Source organism: Silene latifolia, chromosome 10 (assembly GCF_048544455.1).
Source record: "Silene latifolia isolate original U9 population chromosome 10, ASM4854445v1, whole genome shotgun sequence".
NCBI lineage: Eukaryota > Viridiplantae > Streptophyta > Magnoliopsida > Caryophyllales > Caryophyllaceae > Silene > Silene latifolia.
Genome location: NC_133535.1, coordinates 156,262,903 through 156,281,037, shown reverse-complemented (window position 1 = coordinate 156,281,037; position 18,135 = coordinate 156,262,903). Strand labels below are relative to the sequence as shown.

The 18,135-nt window shown below is 36.6% G+C and overlaps 1 protein-coding gene across 1 annotated transcript; it reads right to left on the bottom strand.

Moving 5' to 3' along the window:
- Positions 1-4,002: 4,002 nt before the first annotated feature.
- Positions 4,003-13,151, bottom strand: LOC141608717 (receptor-like protein EIX2). The gene is made up of 3 exons (XM_074428061.1): positions 11,006-13,151; positions 10,705-10,887; positions 4,003-4,262 (listed from the first exon to the last, which is right to left on the bottom strand). Exons 1-3 carry the CDS (start codon positions 13,149-13,151, stop codon positions 4,003-4,005), a joined length of 2,589 nt encoding a protein of 862 aa, XP_074284162.1.
- Between the last annotated feature and the right edge of the window lie 4,984 nt (positions 13,152-18,135).

The following is an 18,135-nucleotide window of genomic DNA, read 5'->3' as shown; positions in this document are numbered from 1 at the left end:
AACGAGCTCTGTTCCTTAAGCTAATGAAAATTGAATCGTAGTAAACAATCAAACATTCGAACGCAAGATGCGAGCACATAACTCGGACTCTTGCGCAAGTTTAAGAAAATATATAATTAACAAAAGTATGTAGCTCATGAGAAATTTAGAAAACCATATACATACATGTTGCTTTTCTCCTCATACCTCTCTGCCGCTGAACAGTGCATTTACTCATCGAAATTCCTGTTCTTACACATGGTACAGTCACTGGGTGCGTGAGTGTGGAAATATTACTCGCTTTATTTAAAATATGGAGTACACAATTACATATCATACAATAATTAAACAACTTTGGCTATAATTTCTTTAACTTATTCACATGATCTTGTCTTTGATGTTGTCAAGGAACCGGAAATAGGCATACCTCCACGATGTTTTGATAACTAAAGTGCCACAAACTCCCCAAAACCCGACAATAAACCCAAGCACCACACTTATGTACAGTCCAAGGAAAAAGCCAAAGTCGTCATGCTTGTTTTGCACACTAGTAATATCTCCACTGGGTACATTGGAAGGCGCTTGATCTTTTGAACAACTTGGGAGCGGCGCGCCACAAAGCCAGCGTTTCCGGCATATGATGACGCATCAAAGCTCGCAATCGAGTGCTAACTCGGAATTTCCCGGATAAGTTATTGTTGGATACATTCATGATTCCGAGAGTAGTCACTTTGGCAAGGCTTGGGTATTTCTCCGAAGATTGTTATTTGACAAATCAAGAAGCTCTAAAGCCGTAAGGTTTCCAATTTCAAAGGGAATGTTACCACTCAATTTGTTGTTTGATAAATCCAAGGATTCGAGTCCATTAAGAATTGATATCCCATACGGAATATCCCCCCTCAACTTGTTACCCGAAAGATCAATATATTTAACAAACATAATCGTTTCTTGGAATTTCTGCTCCACTTTTTTCCATGAAATAGTTGTTGTTCTACCCCCGCTTCCTAAATCGGTCACCGGACAGGGAAGTGATATTAAACCAGGTATGCAAGGCCCCCCAAATTGATTTTCTATCACCCTCATCGCCAAAAAATTACCAATGCAATTGGGAATTACACCTGAGAGGTGATTAATTGCAAGGTCTAATATTTGGAGAGAGTTGAGTTTGCACATACTTTCAGGTATTTCTCCCAAAAAATTGTTTTTTCGGAGGATAAGAACATTTAAATATTGATAAGCATCACCAATCCATGGAGGTATGTTCCCATTAAGTAAATTGTATCCTATATTTAGCATAACCAAGGCCGTACAATTCTTAAATGCAGACGGAAAACGTCCTGAAAAGCTATTGTTATGAAGGTCAAGAATCTGAAGATAGCGCAAGCTACCAATGGAGTTGGGAATACGTCCCCATAATTCATTATTTTCCAAGTATAGGCTTTTTAGGTAACTAAAATTCATCCAACAATCTGGAAGCTCCTCAGAAAATAAGTTATTTGACAAGTCAAGCTCTTGTAAATTACTTTTGATTTTGGGACATAAGATATTAGAGTAGTCAGAAAACCTATTATCATTAAGGTATAAAGATCCTGTGTTTCCAAAGCCTGATGGTATAACACCTTCAAACAGATTTGAACTCAAGTCTATTATTGAAAAAGGATTTGAGAAATTTGTTTGTAACTTCAGATTTGGGAGCATCCCATAAAATTGATTGAAAGACATATCCAAGTATGGAAAATTGATTGAAAGACATATCCAATTGGATGAGAACGAGTTCCAGAAGGAAATAGGAATAGTGTCAAAAATGCCTGTATTTGAGACATCAAAGTATGAGAAATTTGTTTGTAATTGCAGCCACTTTGGAAATTTTGGGCCTACCTCGCAAGATCTCAGATCGATAACATCTAGTTGAAATGGAGGAATCCAATCCGCAGCCATGTTTATTACCAATCTCAAGTTATCAGACAAATGTAGTTCGCGTAATCTTAAAAGCTTATCAAAGTGAGCATGGGTAAGAGTACCTTCCAAAGAGTTGGAGGAAACATCCAATATTTCAAGCTTAGTAAGTTGACTTATACCTTGACTAAGCTTGCCTGTAAGATTGTTATACCCAAGGTGTAATTCCCTCAACGAGGAAAATGAGCTAATACTGTAAGGAATTGCACCCCGAAAACTATTTAGGCTCAGTTCTAGTATTATTAGTTTCATGTTGCCACAATTAACAAAAGATTGGATAACATCTGCTAGCTCATCATTGAAGTTATTATACTTCACGTAGAGTTGTTCCAAGTTGGATAACTCACCAATGCTTTTATTAAGACTCCCTTCAAATCCATTTTCAGAAAGGGAGAGAAACGAAAGGGAGTGTAAATTCCGGAACTCGCTTGGGATGGGACCTTCAAAATCATTATAGGAAAGATCAAGATGTACAAGTTGTGTAGTGATACTAGGGAAGTCGAATAACCACTGAAATATTAAGCTGTCATTGAAGTCATTATTAGAAAGATCGACGTAATGGAGAGTGGCGGATGAATTAACATATCTAAGTGATGATGGAATATCGGGAGAAAGTTGACAACCTTTCATACGTAGAACATTTAAGTATTTTATATTGCTAACAATTGTCATCCAATTCGTGACTAAAGTAAGATTCGTACCACTTAAATCAAGGTATCTCAACAAATTTAGGCGAGAAATCCACATTAAACTTTTCATATTAACTTCGTCGTCAAGATAAGAATAACTTAGATCTAAAGTTGCTAATTTAGAAAGATTGCCCAAATGATGAGGTATTTCCCCAACAAACCGATTACTGCTTAGGTTCAAATGTGTCAAATGTGTTAACTCACCTAGGAAAGGACTCACTGCACCTTCTAGACATGGATGGTCACCATATGAAGACTCCCCTACTAAGCTGAGCTTGATGACATGACCAGTTAGGTTACTACAGAGCACCCCATACCATTGACAGCAGTCGGTGTGGGTTCCCCAAGAATCGAGCAGCCCACAAGCATCGTATGTGATACCATGTTTGAAATGGAGCAGGGCTTCCCTCTCCTTGTTAATACATTGGATATTATTTGTACGGTTATGACCGATTTTAGGGTGACTAATACAAGGGGACGACAGTAGTACATTGTATGTAAGTACAAAGAGGACAAGGTGATAGAATGCTTTCATTTTGTAATTAAATAATTTAGTTTTGATTTTGCAATCTGCTAGACTGCACTAGGGATATATATATGTAGACTAGTGTACTGTGGTCCAGAATAATGAAATATTGTAATTGAATAACATCAATAAACATCACCGTCGAAGACCGAGACTTAAGACAATTCAAGTCCTGTACAACAGTTTCATGGACAATTCTTCATGGTTTAATTAGCCATCCGACGACCATCAGTTCAAGTCCACGACTTAAGAATTACGTCCAAAGACAAAGACTCAAACATCCATGTTTTGTTTTGTTCCTTCAACTGGCCAAAGAATCAAGCATACATACGGGCCATATATTACTAGATTAAGAGGATCTTTTATTATCTCGAAAGACTATTCAGTTTATAACATTTTATGATGGTGTAATTAATTTGACAAAGTTTAGATTAAGAGAAACTGAAGGGTATTACATGCAAACTGACTTGAAATTTATAATATTTTTATACAGAATATCATCCTTTTTAGAGCAGATTAGATTACATATCTTGTAGACTATGTAGTCATGAAAGATCAGATTTCCTCTAACCCTTGCTATGCTTTGATTTATCTCCATAAGAGCTTTACAATAGCTTATCTTTAATGCTGTCAAGGAATCGGAAATAAGCACGTCTCCAGAATGTCTTGATAACTAAACTACCAAAAACTTGTGTAAAGCCGTCCAACGAAAAAAATGAAGTCCCCATCCTCGCCTTTGACACTAGTATTACCGTCGTTGGGTACATTGGAGGGATTTTGATCTTTCGAACAACTTGGGAGTGGTGTGCCACAAAGACCCGAGTTTCCAGCATATGATGACGAATTAAAGCTCTACAACTGAGTACTAACGGGAATTTTCCCATATAAGTTATTGTTTGACACATTCATGATTTTGAGAGTAGTCACCTTGGCAAGGCTTGTAGGTATTTCTCCAGTAAGATGGTTGTTTGACATATCAAGAAGCTCTAAAGCCGTAAGGTTTCCAATTTCGAATGGAATGTTACCACTTAATTTGTTCTTTGATAAATCCAAGGATTCGAGTCCATTAAGAATTAATATTCCATACGGAATTTCCCCCCTCAACTCGTTACCTGAAAGATCAATATATTTAACGAACGTAATCGTTCCTTTAAATTTCTGCTGAGATTTGTTTGATCATCTGGCTAGCTCTGTTCATCCCTTCAAGAATGTTGAGAATGTTGACGTCGATCTTTGTGTTCAGTCATCTGTACGCCACCAACACACTTTTGTGACCCATTGTAGTTACTTTGTTGTATTAGTTTACGATTTTACTAAAATAAGTGCATGCATTTGACCATATGAATCAAATGCCATCTATATAATATAAGAACTTTCTTTACAGCTGCCAAAAAAAAAAAAAAATAACTACTCCTTTTGTCTTTAGGATTTGTTAACTAGCTTTAATTTAAATATTTATTAAAAAAAATGAAAAAATAATTAACACGAAAGATTTCTGTGTACTCCTAACTAAAATAAAAACATAAACATTGGTGGATTCCATAAGCATTTCCCGAAAGTCCATAACTATAAGTCTAGAACTGCCGACGACCAATACTTCACACAATGTAAGTCCAGAGTGGGGATCCTCTGTCCCATTTAGTGTCCCAATCTGTGTGCCACTCCAATCACCTTCTAGCATATCAACAAATTAATATAATTATTGCAATATTTTATTTTACAACAAGTGATGTGTCCAAAGGTGAGTGGAGTGGCACACACAATGAGACACAAAAATGGGACAGAGATCTTTATTGGTAAGTCCACGACTTGAGAATCACGTCCAAAATCCTTTTTGATCTTAACAAGTTACCTTATGTCGTCCAACGTCCCCGTTTCAGAAAGGAAAATGAAAGGGCGTCACCCTCTCACAAGTCACATGGGATGAGTGAAAACCCCTTTAACTATGAATGGTTGTGAGAGGGTGACACTCAATTTAGGCGTCACCCGATGATGCTCTATCACTATCCAGACTTTTAGAAATGCATGCCCCTATTTTATATTCATAAAATGCATATATATGCAATCAATTTTTGTAGTCCAAACTAAGATGCAAAGACATAACTGGACTCAATGCGTTTGTTAATCGGAATTATTCCTTCTGTTACCCAACGTAGAGTCACTGAGCGAGTGTAAAAATTACACCACTTGATATATTTAATTTGTACGATCTTTTTCAATACAAATTATTAGATCTGATAATTTTACATTCATAAATTGTATGATCCTTTTCAATACATACTTAAAATACAGTATACATTTGTTACATATAATCATACAATTTTGAAATGTGTAAAACTATAAATCAGTAAATGGACCATCATTTAACAAGACGGTGTACATTTGTCAGGATTAATGATACTAGTTCTTAAGTTGCTCTTATATTAATTGATGATGTGAATACACTTGTAGACGAACACAATATATCATTTGATAAATTGAAGAACACAGATAAACGAGATGAGGAAGTATTAGGATATTAGGCTAGGTCCATTAGGGTTAGGTTACAATATATGGCGGCTACCATATAGGGCTTAGGGTATTATGATTTATAATATCGTTTTTTCTAAAATGTGCCCTAAGGACACATGTTAATAATCTTAATATGGTAAGATTAACAATATATTCTCACTAATTATGGTAAAAATGAGTTTATAGTTAAATATCTCATGAGAATATGTTGTTAATCTTACCATATTAAGGTTATTAACATGTGCCCTAAGGGCACATTTTAGAAAAACCCTTATCCTCCTTGTATTCTGACCAGTCATCACAACTCAATAATACAATTACGTTTATGAAATACTCTCCCTTACTATACCTTAACAGGAAGATTAATTCTTCTTATTAATTCACGTCAAACACCATCGTACATATATACTAATCACAAAAACAACCGGAAAACGCAGAGCATATCAAATGTTTGACTATAAGAAACTAATCCCTACAAATAAGACTAGATAATATTATGCAACTAATTACAATAATACATTGCCTATAATACAATATCTACAATATCAAATAATATCGTCAATATTCTTGACGATCATACAACTGTACATTGTTACTCTACATGGTATATAACATAGTAACATTCGATCACACGATAACCCGCTATTTGCGGAAGCCTTAAAAAGGATAAATTAATATCGTAATGAAATAACATCAATATGGCATTAACATAACTTGTACACAAACATTTTCCATAAACATCAGCGTCGAAGACCAAGACTTAGGACAATTCAAATCCTGTACAACACTTTCATAGACAATTCTTTATGGTTTAATTTGCATTAAGCTAAACATCTACATGTGTGTGGCTTGGCTGTGCTCTTTAAACTGACCAAATAATCAATCATATTTGTCACTGATTAGCCATCCGACGACCATCAGTTCAAGTCCACGACTTAACAATTACGTCCAAAGACAAAGACTCAAACATCCATGTTTTGTTCATACACAAGTCTTCCAGTCTTCCATGCCACTAAAAGCCTAAACACTAAAATCTAAATTTGACTTGTTTTGTTCCTCCATCTGGCCAAAGAATCAAGCATACATAAGGGCCATATATTACTAGATTAAGAGGATCTTTTATTATCTCGAAAGACTATTCAATTTATAACATTTTATGATGGTGTAATTAATTTGACAAAGTTTAGATTAAGAGAAACTCAAGGGTGGTTGTTTCTACCTTCTATCTCACTAATCTCGTTGATAATATTGTTACTTTTACTATTCAAATGAGTGATTACTATCATATAACTATATCCAATGTTACTACAATTCTTTTCTTTACTGACAGAATTACTTTTACTACTTAGACATGTAATTTTAAGAGGATTATATATTATATAAATATATTACATATATGCATTAAATCAAATCAAAGAATTACACAATATTATATATTATGGAATCTAACTTGAGGGTGATGTTTGCCAAGCTTCAAAAGTGTTTTTTAATTGTAAAAGTAGTAGTTTGGCCAAACATGGTATATTAGAGAGTTTTAAAATTGTTTTTGAAAAGTCAAAAACTAATTATTCACCCCCAAAACTAGAAGTAGATATTTACTACTTCTACTTCTACTTCTACTTCTACTTTTCACATAAAGAACAAAAAAAATAAACAAAAGTTGTATTAAAGACTTTTACCAAACATATAAGGGTTATTTAACAACAATACTCCAAACTATTAGAGGTCTTCTTAAAATACTCCGAACTTTAATTTAACTCACAATAAACCGTAGTATTGCCCCTATCTTCTCATATTACACTCGGATGACCGGCTACCTCTTTAGCAGGTCACTCCCTTCTCTTCTCCTTATAAACCATATACTTAGACTAGCTCAGCCCTTATCAATCAGATCCTTGCCCCGCCACTATCCACCACAACCACCCATGCCCTATTTAATAACGGGCCACTCATACCTCGCCTTCCCGCCTCGTCGACCACCTTAACGACATCTCCAGACCCCAAATCCCAAATTAACATTTACCTAAAATTGATTTGGGGATCTAGGGTTTACCATAACCGTCGGAGAGGGGAGACGACGATGGTCGCCACTACATGAGTTAATGAGGATATGCAGGGAAGGTGGAATAAGTATAAAGTATAACAACATTACGTCTTTGTGTACTTCAAGGAAAGAAAATTAGAGATAGCAACATTAATGGCTAAACCTTCAGTGATTCAAATACTCCTGCGAGTTTCAGGGACATAGTTTCGTCTCCCTGTCGTAGAATTGCGGAGGACACAAAGAATGCCATAGAATAATGTCTCTCGATTCTAAGGCCCTAGTACCTCTTCATGAAGCTTCCATGAAAGCATTAGATGTCGCCTATGAATCGAGGGGCCAAGTAATCCAAGATTGGACAACGCCATTCTAGGAGACCATTTTCTATGCGAGGTAAAAGTGACTATTCAATGCTCGGTTTTATAAAGTGTCCGGAATGCGCATTATTTTTGTCATCTCGGTTTTATAAATGGAAAAGAAGAACAAAGTGGGGAGTAAATGAGGCAAGGGTGTAGCCAGATGGTGGTATTGGTTGTGTAAATGTCGGTGTAGATCTTAGATGCGGCGGTGTTATGCTTGTGAATGGAAAAGAAGTGGTAGTGGTGTTTTGTGATGGTGCGTTAGTGGTGGTAACGGGATCCACATGGTATTTTAACCTTCATTTACGGTGTTAAAAATGAACCAAGTGCAAGATAAGATAAGAGGAGTGATTGTATGGTGTATTGTGAGTTAAATTAAAGTTCAGAGTATTTTAAGAAGATGCTCAATAGTTTGGAGTATTTCGGTTAAATAACCCAACATATAAATTTTATGCGAAAGCGCTTTTACAAAAGTACGGCCAAACAACCAAAAGTTTTCCAAAAAGTAATTTGTGAATAAACTTCTTCTAAAAACGAAAAACCATTTTACATAAGCAAGGACAAAAACAAAGACTCGAATTATTTATAACCTACTTATTATATTTTTGTACGTTAAATAATTAACATTTCTATACATCTAATAAACTATAAAGTTTAATAAAATTGCATAGATTTTAAATTTAGTATATAATTTTATTATGATAATAATTAATACCATAAGTGTGCATGTTTATAATTATCAATTATTTTATTTTAAGGAAATTGACCATCTTCTAGTCTTCTATAAATATTTAGGAAAATTACAGGGACATCTTCTTTCTTTTAGTCTCCTTGAAATTGACCATCTTAATTAATTATTTTATTTTAAGAAAATTGACCATCTTAATTAATTATTTTATTTTAAGGAAACTGACCATGTGTAGGAAAATTACCAAGCTTCTATATAATTTAATTTTAACCCAAACTATATAATATTTGCATTGAGATCTCTTAATATTTGCTTCTATATATAGTATTGATTGATATGATATGATTATAAAAATTTGATATTCATAATAATATACCCAGTAAGACAATTTAAACAAGATCTCACATGACTATCTTTTATGTCTTATATATAGGAAAAATTACAAATAACCATCATATATTTGCGTATTTTTACAAATAAACACCATGTATTTTGATTTTTACAAATAACCCCAATACTTTCATGTATACTCCCCAATCATCACCATATATTTGACCGAGACTCGCTTTTCATATTTTCCACTCTTTAATTAATGATTTACGCGGAATACCAATATTACCCTCATTTAATTAGCCTTTACACAACTTTTTCCCCAATATATAACATTTTATAACTAAATTATTTAAAAAACAACTATATTTTTTTTTATAATAATTTCAATATAGTTGGAAAATAATCCTTTTATCAAATACAAAATATTTTTTATAAACATTTCCCATATATAAGCATCACTGCCAACGAGTCATGACCACCAAAAAAAAAACAATTTAAGTCCACGACAATTCAAGTGGGTCCTCTACAACTCTTTCATAGACAATTCTTCATGTATGGTTAGCGTTAAGATAAACATCTACATTCTACATGCATCATGCATGTGTGTGGCTTGGCTGTTACAATTCAAGTCCACGACTTAAGAATTACGTCCAAAGATTAGGGATCTGTTTGGATAAGAGGATTTGGAGGAAAAGAGGGAGGAAAGGAAGGGATGATAAATCCTTTTGTTTGTTAAGAAAATGGAGGTGGAGGGATTTTTTTTGGGGGGGAAAATGAATCCCCTCCACTTCCCCCTCCAAGCCCAAATTATTTCTCTCCAACAAAAGATTGGATGAAACGACCTCTTCCATTCTCCCTCCCCTTCCCTTCCATCCCTTTCTCTTCCCTCCTTCTCCCTTTCCTCCACTTTCGCTTATCCAAACATACCCTAAGGGTGTGTTTCGATTCAAGGATTTGGAAGGAAAAAAGGAGGGAGAGTAGGAATTAAATCCCTTATTTGGAGGGATCCAATTTCCCACCTCTGTTCTCTAATCAAAATCTCTCCACAAGAAAAGATTGAAGATAAATCAGATCCAAACAACCACACTCCATTCTCCCTTCCCTTCCCTCCCCTTCTCTCCCTTTCCCTTCCCTCCTTCTCCTTCCTCTCCCTTTCCCTCCACTTTTGACTCAAACATCCATGTTTTGTTCATAAACATCCATGTTTTGTTCATAGACAAGTCCACATATTACTTTTGTCGACATACCTCTCCGTTGTTACACAATGTAGAGTCACTGAACGAGCCTAGAAATACCACTCAGGTTTATTGGTATGATCCTTATCGATACAGATTTAAAATATAAAAGGTACATATCATACAACTACGGAGTATGAAATATGAACCCTTGGCTGCAATCTCCGCAACTTATTCACATGATCTTGTCTTTGATGTAATTAAGGAACCGGAAATAGGCATGCCTCCAAGATGTTTTGATAAATAAAGTGCCACAGACTCCCCAAAATCCGACAATAAACCCAAGCACCACACTTATGTACAGTCCGAAGAAAAAAATAAAGTCATCATCCTTGTTTTGAACACTAGTAGGAGATCGATCTTTTGAACAACTTGGAAGTGGCGCACCACAAAGTCTCGGGTTTCCTGCATATTGTGAAGCATCAAAGCTTTGTAGTTGAGTGCTTACTGGAATTTGCCCGGACAAGTTGTTGTTTGACACATCCAAAGTTCCGAGATAAGTCACTTTGGCGAGGCTTATAGGAATTTCTCCAGTAAGATGGTTATTTGACAGATCAAGAAGCTCTAAAGCTGTAAGGTTACCAATTTCGAATGGAATGTTGCCACTCAATTTGTTCTTTGATAAGTTGAGGGATTCTAATCCATTAAGAACTGATATTCGGTCTGGAATTTCCCCACAACTCGTTACCTGAAAGATCAATATATTTAACAAACCTAAACGTGTCTTTGAACCTTTCCTCCTCCCTTTTCCATGATACAATCGTTGTTTCACCTCCAGTTCCAACATCGTCATCAACATCAAGAGTTATTATATCATAAGATGAAAATTCCATGCTTGGATTTTTTTTCCTCTCCATCGTCGTAAAATTACTAATGCAATTGGGGATTACACCTGACAGATTATTAATTGCAAGGTCCAATATTTGGAGATTTCCGAGTTGGCAGATACTTCCAGGTATCTCTCCAACAAAATGGTTTTTTCGGAGGATAAAAGCACCTAGACTTTGAAAAGAATTACCAATCCATGGAGGTATGTTCCCACTAAATAAATTGTATCCAAGATTTAGGATCCTTAAGGATATTAAACTCTCAAATGTAACCGGTAATGGTCCTGAAAAGCTATTGTTATGTAGGTGTAAGAACTCAAGAGACAACAAGGTACCAAGGGATTTCGGAATTTGTCCAAAAAATTTATTACTTTCTAAGTGTAGGCTAATTAGTTGGCTAAAATTTATCCAACAATCTGGAAGCTCCCCAGAAAATAAGTTATTTGACAAGTCAAGCTTTCTTAATATGCTTTCAGTTTTGGGACATAAGATATTAGAGTAGTTAGAAAACCTATTATCATTAAGGTACAAAAGAATTGAATTTGCAAAGCCTGATGGTACAACACCTTCAAAGAGATTTGAACTTAAATCTATTGCAAAAGCATTATTTGATATATGTGGCAGATTTGGGAGCGTTCCGTAAAACTGATTAAAAGACATATTCAAGCATGCAAAATTGGATGACAATGAGTTCCAAAAGGAAACAGGAATGTTGTCGGAAATGCTTGTATTTGAAACATCAAGGTATGAGAAATTTGTTTGCGACTGAAGCCACTTTGGAAACCGAGGGCCTAACTTGCAGGATCTCAAACTGATAACATCTAGTTGAAATGGAGGAATCCAATTCTCATAAATGTTTACCACCAATTTCGGGTTATCTGACAAGTCTAGTTCGCGTAAATGTAAGAGGTTTAGAAAGTGCATATGAGTAAGAGTACCTTCCAAAGAGTTGGAAGAAACATACAAACTCTCTAGCATAGTAAATTGTCCTATACCATCAGGAACTACACCCCAAAAACCATTCATTCTCAAATCCAATGTTATTAGTCCATTGTTATTGCAATTATTTAAAGAATCAATGACATTACTTAGTTCATCAGTGAAGTTATTAAAACTCAAGTCGAGTTGTTCCAAGTAGCATAACTTACTAATGAGCTTTAAAACACTCCCTTTAAACTTATTTCTTGAAAGGGAGAGAGACGAAAGAAATTGAAAATTTTCAAACTCGCTTGGGATAGGAACATCAAATGCATTCCCCGAAAGATCAAGATATACCAATTGGTTAGTGATTTTGGGAAAGTTGAACAACCATCGTAATATTGAACTTCCAATGAAATTATTACGAGAAAGGCTGATCGTATGGAGATTAGTCGAGGAATTAGTGTATGAAATTAGTGACGGAGTTTTTGTAGGAAGTAGACACGAATCCATATGAAGAACACGCAATGAAGGTAAACTGTTAACAATTGTTATCCAATTCGTGATTGAACTAAGATCCACATAACTCAAATCAAGATATCTCAACAAAGTTAGACGCGATATCCATGATAAATTATGCACAAGAACATTATCATAAGCCAAATATAGATCCAAAGTTATTAACTTAGAAAGATTACCTAACTGATGAGGTATTTCTCCAGAAAAGTTATTATTGCTTAGGTTCAGATGTTCCAAGTCCTCTAACTCACCTATTGAAGGACTCACTTTACCTTCTAACTGACATGATGTATCGTCATAATAGTATACTACAAGCTTGACGACATGACTGGTCAGGTTACTACAGACGACCCCACGCCATCGACAGCAGTTGGTATGAGGCCCCCAAGAAGTGAGCAGCCCACAAGGATCATTCGTGATGCCGTGTTTGAAATGGAGGAGGGCATCCCTCTCAGTGTCAATACATTGGATGTTATTACTATGGTTACGACCGAGATTAAGGTAAAATAAACAAGGGGACAGAACAAGCCATGAAATTACAATGAGGGTAAGGTTATTGAATGGTTTCATATTGTGGCGCATGAATTAGTTGAGTATTTAAGCTGCAAGTCCGGAGCAAGGCTATAAATATACATAAATGTGCATGAATTAGTTTTGAATGGTTTCATATTGTGTCAAAATTAATGGACAACAACTGATCGGAACGTAGGGAGTATTAAAGTTGTGTGACCGTATAGAGATCACAACTTAAACAATTGGGCTGCATTAATAAGACTTTTACACCAACAATTTTCCATGAACATCAAATCAATGACTCAATGTCCGTAACTTAGACGATACAAGCTACGAATTAAACGACGACTTAATCATCATATTCAAAGATCAAGAGGACTAAGATATCACTTTCATAGACAAGTCCATGAAATCATTTTTCAATTATTCTTTTTTAAAACCGTTTTAGTTTCAGAATTTTCACAATTACCACCTCTTATATCTAACTCTATTTAATCGAATTTTCACTTTCATAGACAAGTCCATGAAATTAAGACGGTTTTAAACACAAACTGATTATCATTTTTTGGGTTGCACCAATAATGAAGAAATTCCTTCATTATTCAAGTATACGATTTAAGAATTATGCCGAAAGACAAGTCTTCTTCCAACTGGCCAAAGAATCTAGCATACTGCTCATATTAGTCTTGTTAGTGCAGGAAAAAAAGTAGCCCGAGTAGGGGAAGAGTCATTAGTAGGAAAGTCGAGCATGAATAATAGCTTCGCGTTTTAATACTTATATTTATAGGGAAAGATAGTTTATTGAGAAATTGCATGAATAATATAACCAGAGATGTCTATTTATACTAATAGGAGAGATTTAGCTTCCTAATGTAACTTAAGGAAATACAATATTCACAGTAGTCGTTTTCCTAATCTAATACAAATATTCACAATTAGGAAGGGTAAGACGGTAGGAAGGTCGAGCAAGATGGAAATCCGACTTGGTTTAAGAATTATTTCGAATACTTTTTTTTATCCCTGCGGTAGTAAGAAATTTCACTTTTGACTAAAGTTATGAAGTTTGATTGCTACAAATAAAAATTAAAGGCCCTAATTTCATCATTGACTAAAGTTAAGGGGGTTAATTGAATTAGTTAGATTTTACTCGCTTTTAAAATCACAATTTTACCATTAGTTAGATTGCTGCATTAATAAGACTTTTACACCAACAATTTTCTATGAATATCACATCAAAGTCCGTAACTGAAACGATTCAAGACCAAAACAACGAAGATATTACTTTCTTAGATAAAGACAAGTACATGAAATCATTTTTCAACATTAGTCTTGTTTAAAACCAATTTAAGTTTTAGACTTTTCACAACTACTTCCTCATCATATTTCCACCCCTATTTAATCAAGTGTGAGAGCGAGCGTCTTAAATTAAATAAAATCTACGACAATTGGTGATCATTTTTTGGGTTGCACCAAATGAGATCAAATATTAGATAAATTGACCAGAGGGTCTTTTACATATTACGCTGTATTAGAAAACGTAATTTATTTTCGCAGTACGATTTTTACTCATTATAGTACTTTTTACCCCAAAATTTCCATTTGTCTACCCTTGGCTAAAAAAACCTTCAAATCTTGTTCTCACTATCTTCTCTCTATTGTTAAATCCTTAACCTCCTTCAAATTCTTCTATTATGAACATAATTCGAGTATAGAGGAGGTATTTAATTCATTAGTTCATTATTAAAGATTAAATTGACTATTTATTATAGTTTTGTTCTTTTTTTTTTAATTAGAGTTGTTCCGGGTGTAATTCCAGAGCAAGTATTGTTACCACCCGTGGCTTGTAGAATAATGTCTTGAGTTGAACCCTTCTTGCTTCTATCGTTCCTCTCGGCCTCTCCTGCAACAATGAACGAACTGAGGGCTTGGCTTTTGTGCCAAGCGTACTCACTCCGACGCTCAAGTCAGTAAACTTAAAGGATTAAGTTGTATTACTTGGCTAGATATATATTGTAGAGAGATAAGGAAGATATTACCAGATAAATAGTGTATTTAGGTTTAGTTTGTGGATCCTTTCCTCAATGAAGGTTGAGGAGTATTTATAGGCTTTCACCTTTTGTCACGTAGTGGCCAAGTGGCCAAGTGGCTAGCAGGTGGAAAGACCGATCTACCCCTCGGCTGAGGGACCTATGGCATGCCGGCGGGCCATGTGACTCACCGCCGAGGGGTCTTGGATATGAGTACGTGGATATGTGTCCCGCCGGTGTGTTGTCACGCCGAGACCCAGCTAACAGCCGATGGGTCAGACGGCTAGGGTCGTCTAAGTCGTTGACTTGTTGTGGATATCTTTGACCTTGTTCAATATGTTGACTTGGTCACGGTGCGAATATGCCCCATCAATTTGCCCCGCCGTAGTCTATGTTAGTGGTATGGCCCGATGTACGTTTGAGCGTATATTCTGCGCAAGTAATCTGTAAACAATGTTCTGCATCGGCTTCTTCTGCGGCGGCTTCTTTTACCTCGGCCTGGTCTACCCTGGGCCGTACCATATCCCCCCTCCACATGGATGTGTAAAGGGCATTCGATGTGGAAAAGAAAGTGACGCTGGCCGAGACCAGGGTTGAGAGTGCCGGTTGTTTTTGATTGCCCCCGGCCGGCGCTACCTAGCTTGGTTGACCGAGTGGCCGGCGGAGAACAGATGCTTGGGAATTTGTTGAGGAAGGTGAATAGGCGGAGAGATATGAATGAGCGTGTTGAAGACGCTTGGTCACTGTTGCATTGATTGATGCCTAACTATGACGATTGACATCCCGTGGTTGCATGTTCGACACGTGTCTGCACGCTGATTGGATGACGCTTCATGGGCTGTTCGCTGATTGGTCCTTCTTTATGGGCTTTTCCCTATAAATAGGGCAGTTTTTTCGTGATTTTGGCCACCAATTTCATTTTCGAAAATTTTCTCCAAAATCTTCATCTTTCTAAACTTTCAAGAGTTTCCTTTCTTCCAATCTTCAGGGTCTTTGATACGGCGAGTGTTTTTCTTCGAGGTAAACAAACAAATTTTTTCTTTGGTAGGGGATACAAAATTGTTATCCCTGAGGAGGGTCAGGCCGTCTGTTGTCCTCCACCGGGCTACACCGGCGTGTACATGCGGCATTTGGAGTACGGGCTCCGGTTTCCGCTGAATGGGTACGTTATGGCCATAATTAGAGCCATGAACGTTGCCGTTGGCCAACTGCACCCGCTGGCTATGAGAACCATAGTCGGTTTTGTCTGGCTTTGTCTCTTTGAGGGAGAGGCTCCGACGGTGAATTTATTCCGGCGGCTTCATCATCTCAAACCATCAATCCCTGGCCGCGTTGGATGGTACAGCGTGCAAATGGAGCAGGGTTATGTCTCTGTTGACAAACTTTCTTCTTGCAAGGACTGGCAAGATCGGTGGGTGTACGTTAAGGTGCCGGATGACTATCCGCTGCCCCGCTCCTTCCAGCACCAAGTTAATTTGCGGTGTGAGACCAGGGCGGAGCATGACAGATGGGTCACCCGGAAGCATCTTAAAATGGATGCCAGCAGGGTCCTTCTTAACGAGGATGAGAGGCTGGCTGATATACGATTAATTTACTTCTAATTCCCTCTTTCTTTTATGCATACCGACTCATATCGAGTCGGTTTCTGGTGTTTTTCCTTGCGTTTTGTACCCAATGCCCGTACTTGTTACCTTGTGCATCCTTTTGTAGGAAACGGCCCAAGTATGGAGGAATTGGGGCAAGAAAGGCACCCCATTGCCTTTACATGAAGAAGAGGTGAAGAAATGAAGAAGAGCGTGTTTCCACGGAGACCGTGAGCACTGGTCTAGCCACCGCAAAACACACCCCAGAGGATGACTTAAGATTTTGAAGAAATGTTGAGGAATGTGCTTTTGCCAGCGTATGCCCACCGGTAAAGCACAAAGAAATTGGAATTAATTGAAGAATTTGGTGAAAAACGAGCTTGGCCTCGCTAGGTAGAGCACCTCAGGCAGCCGTGGCCAACCGCATTACGCACCTTGAAGAAGAAGAACAAGTCCTGAAGAAGGTGTTTTGCCGGCAGGCGGCAAAGAAATGGCCCACCGGCAAAACACGGATACCGGCCTATTTTTAAATCTTGCACGGTTTTGCCGGTAAGACCACCATCACGGCCCACCAAGCAAAACGCAGCAGACGGGATTTTGGGCTTTTCTTCCTCTTTTCTTCCTAATCTTGTACAAGCCTATAAATACCCCCTCTTAAACCCTTTTGTACACACAACCCTAGATCTAATATTATTACCCTTTAAAGTTTAAAACTTTGCTAATCCTTTTGCTAATCATTCCTTAATTAGAGTAGTAATTCAATCAATTTGTGATTGAATTTGGGTTGTAAGAAGAAGATTGAAAGTTTATACTTATTTATTCTATCATTCTTCCTTTCTTGCTTCTTGATTGGTATTATTTTTTTCCTTATTTTCATTTGTTTACACTTTGTTCTTCCTTCAAGTTTAGTTGATTGTTTATGTTAAAATTGTTGTTGTTGTTTGTTTGTTGTTCTTATTTTCATCATTGTTCATCTTTTCATTGTTCATCTTTGTTGTGATTCTCTTTCATTTGTTCATCCTTGGTTAGTTGTCCTCAAAGACTTAATCTTTGAGTGGATTTGGTTAAAGATTGTGTCTTTTAGTTTAATAAACCTTGTTATTAGATTAGTATCACTTTTCCTCTCAATTATTGTTGATTTGTTGCATGCTTAGTAGTAAGATTTATCTCCTCACCATGTTTGTGACCAAAGTTTCCATCTTTATTGTTTATTTTGCAACTAAAACCATGATTAGTGAGTAGTCTCCTTCTAGGACTCGGTTTGGCCCGATATGGGTGATTTCACTAACTAATTGTCACTAAGGCTAATTTGTGGGGAAAATTGGTTAGGGTAGTCTTGGGGAATTATCATGCTTAAGGTTTGGTTTCCGGGTAGTGTCGGCTTTTGACCCTTGCCACACCAACGGAAGTTGGTTAGGTTGTTAGTCGAGT

Coding starts and splice junctions, on each gene's coding strand:
- LOC141608717 (XM_074428061.1), bottom strand. CDS start 13,151: ATGAAACCATTCAATAACCTTACCCTCATTGTAATTTCATGGCTTGTT. Junction 10,888..11,005: donor TAAATATATTGATCTTTCAG/GTAACGAGTTGT, acceptor GTAACCTTACAG/CTTTAGAGCTTCTTGATCTG. Junction 4,263..10,704: donor AGGAAACCCGAGACTTTGTG/GTGCGCCACTTC, acceptor TTGATCTTTCAG/GTAACGAGTTGAGGGGGGAA.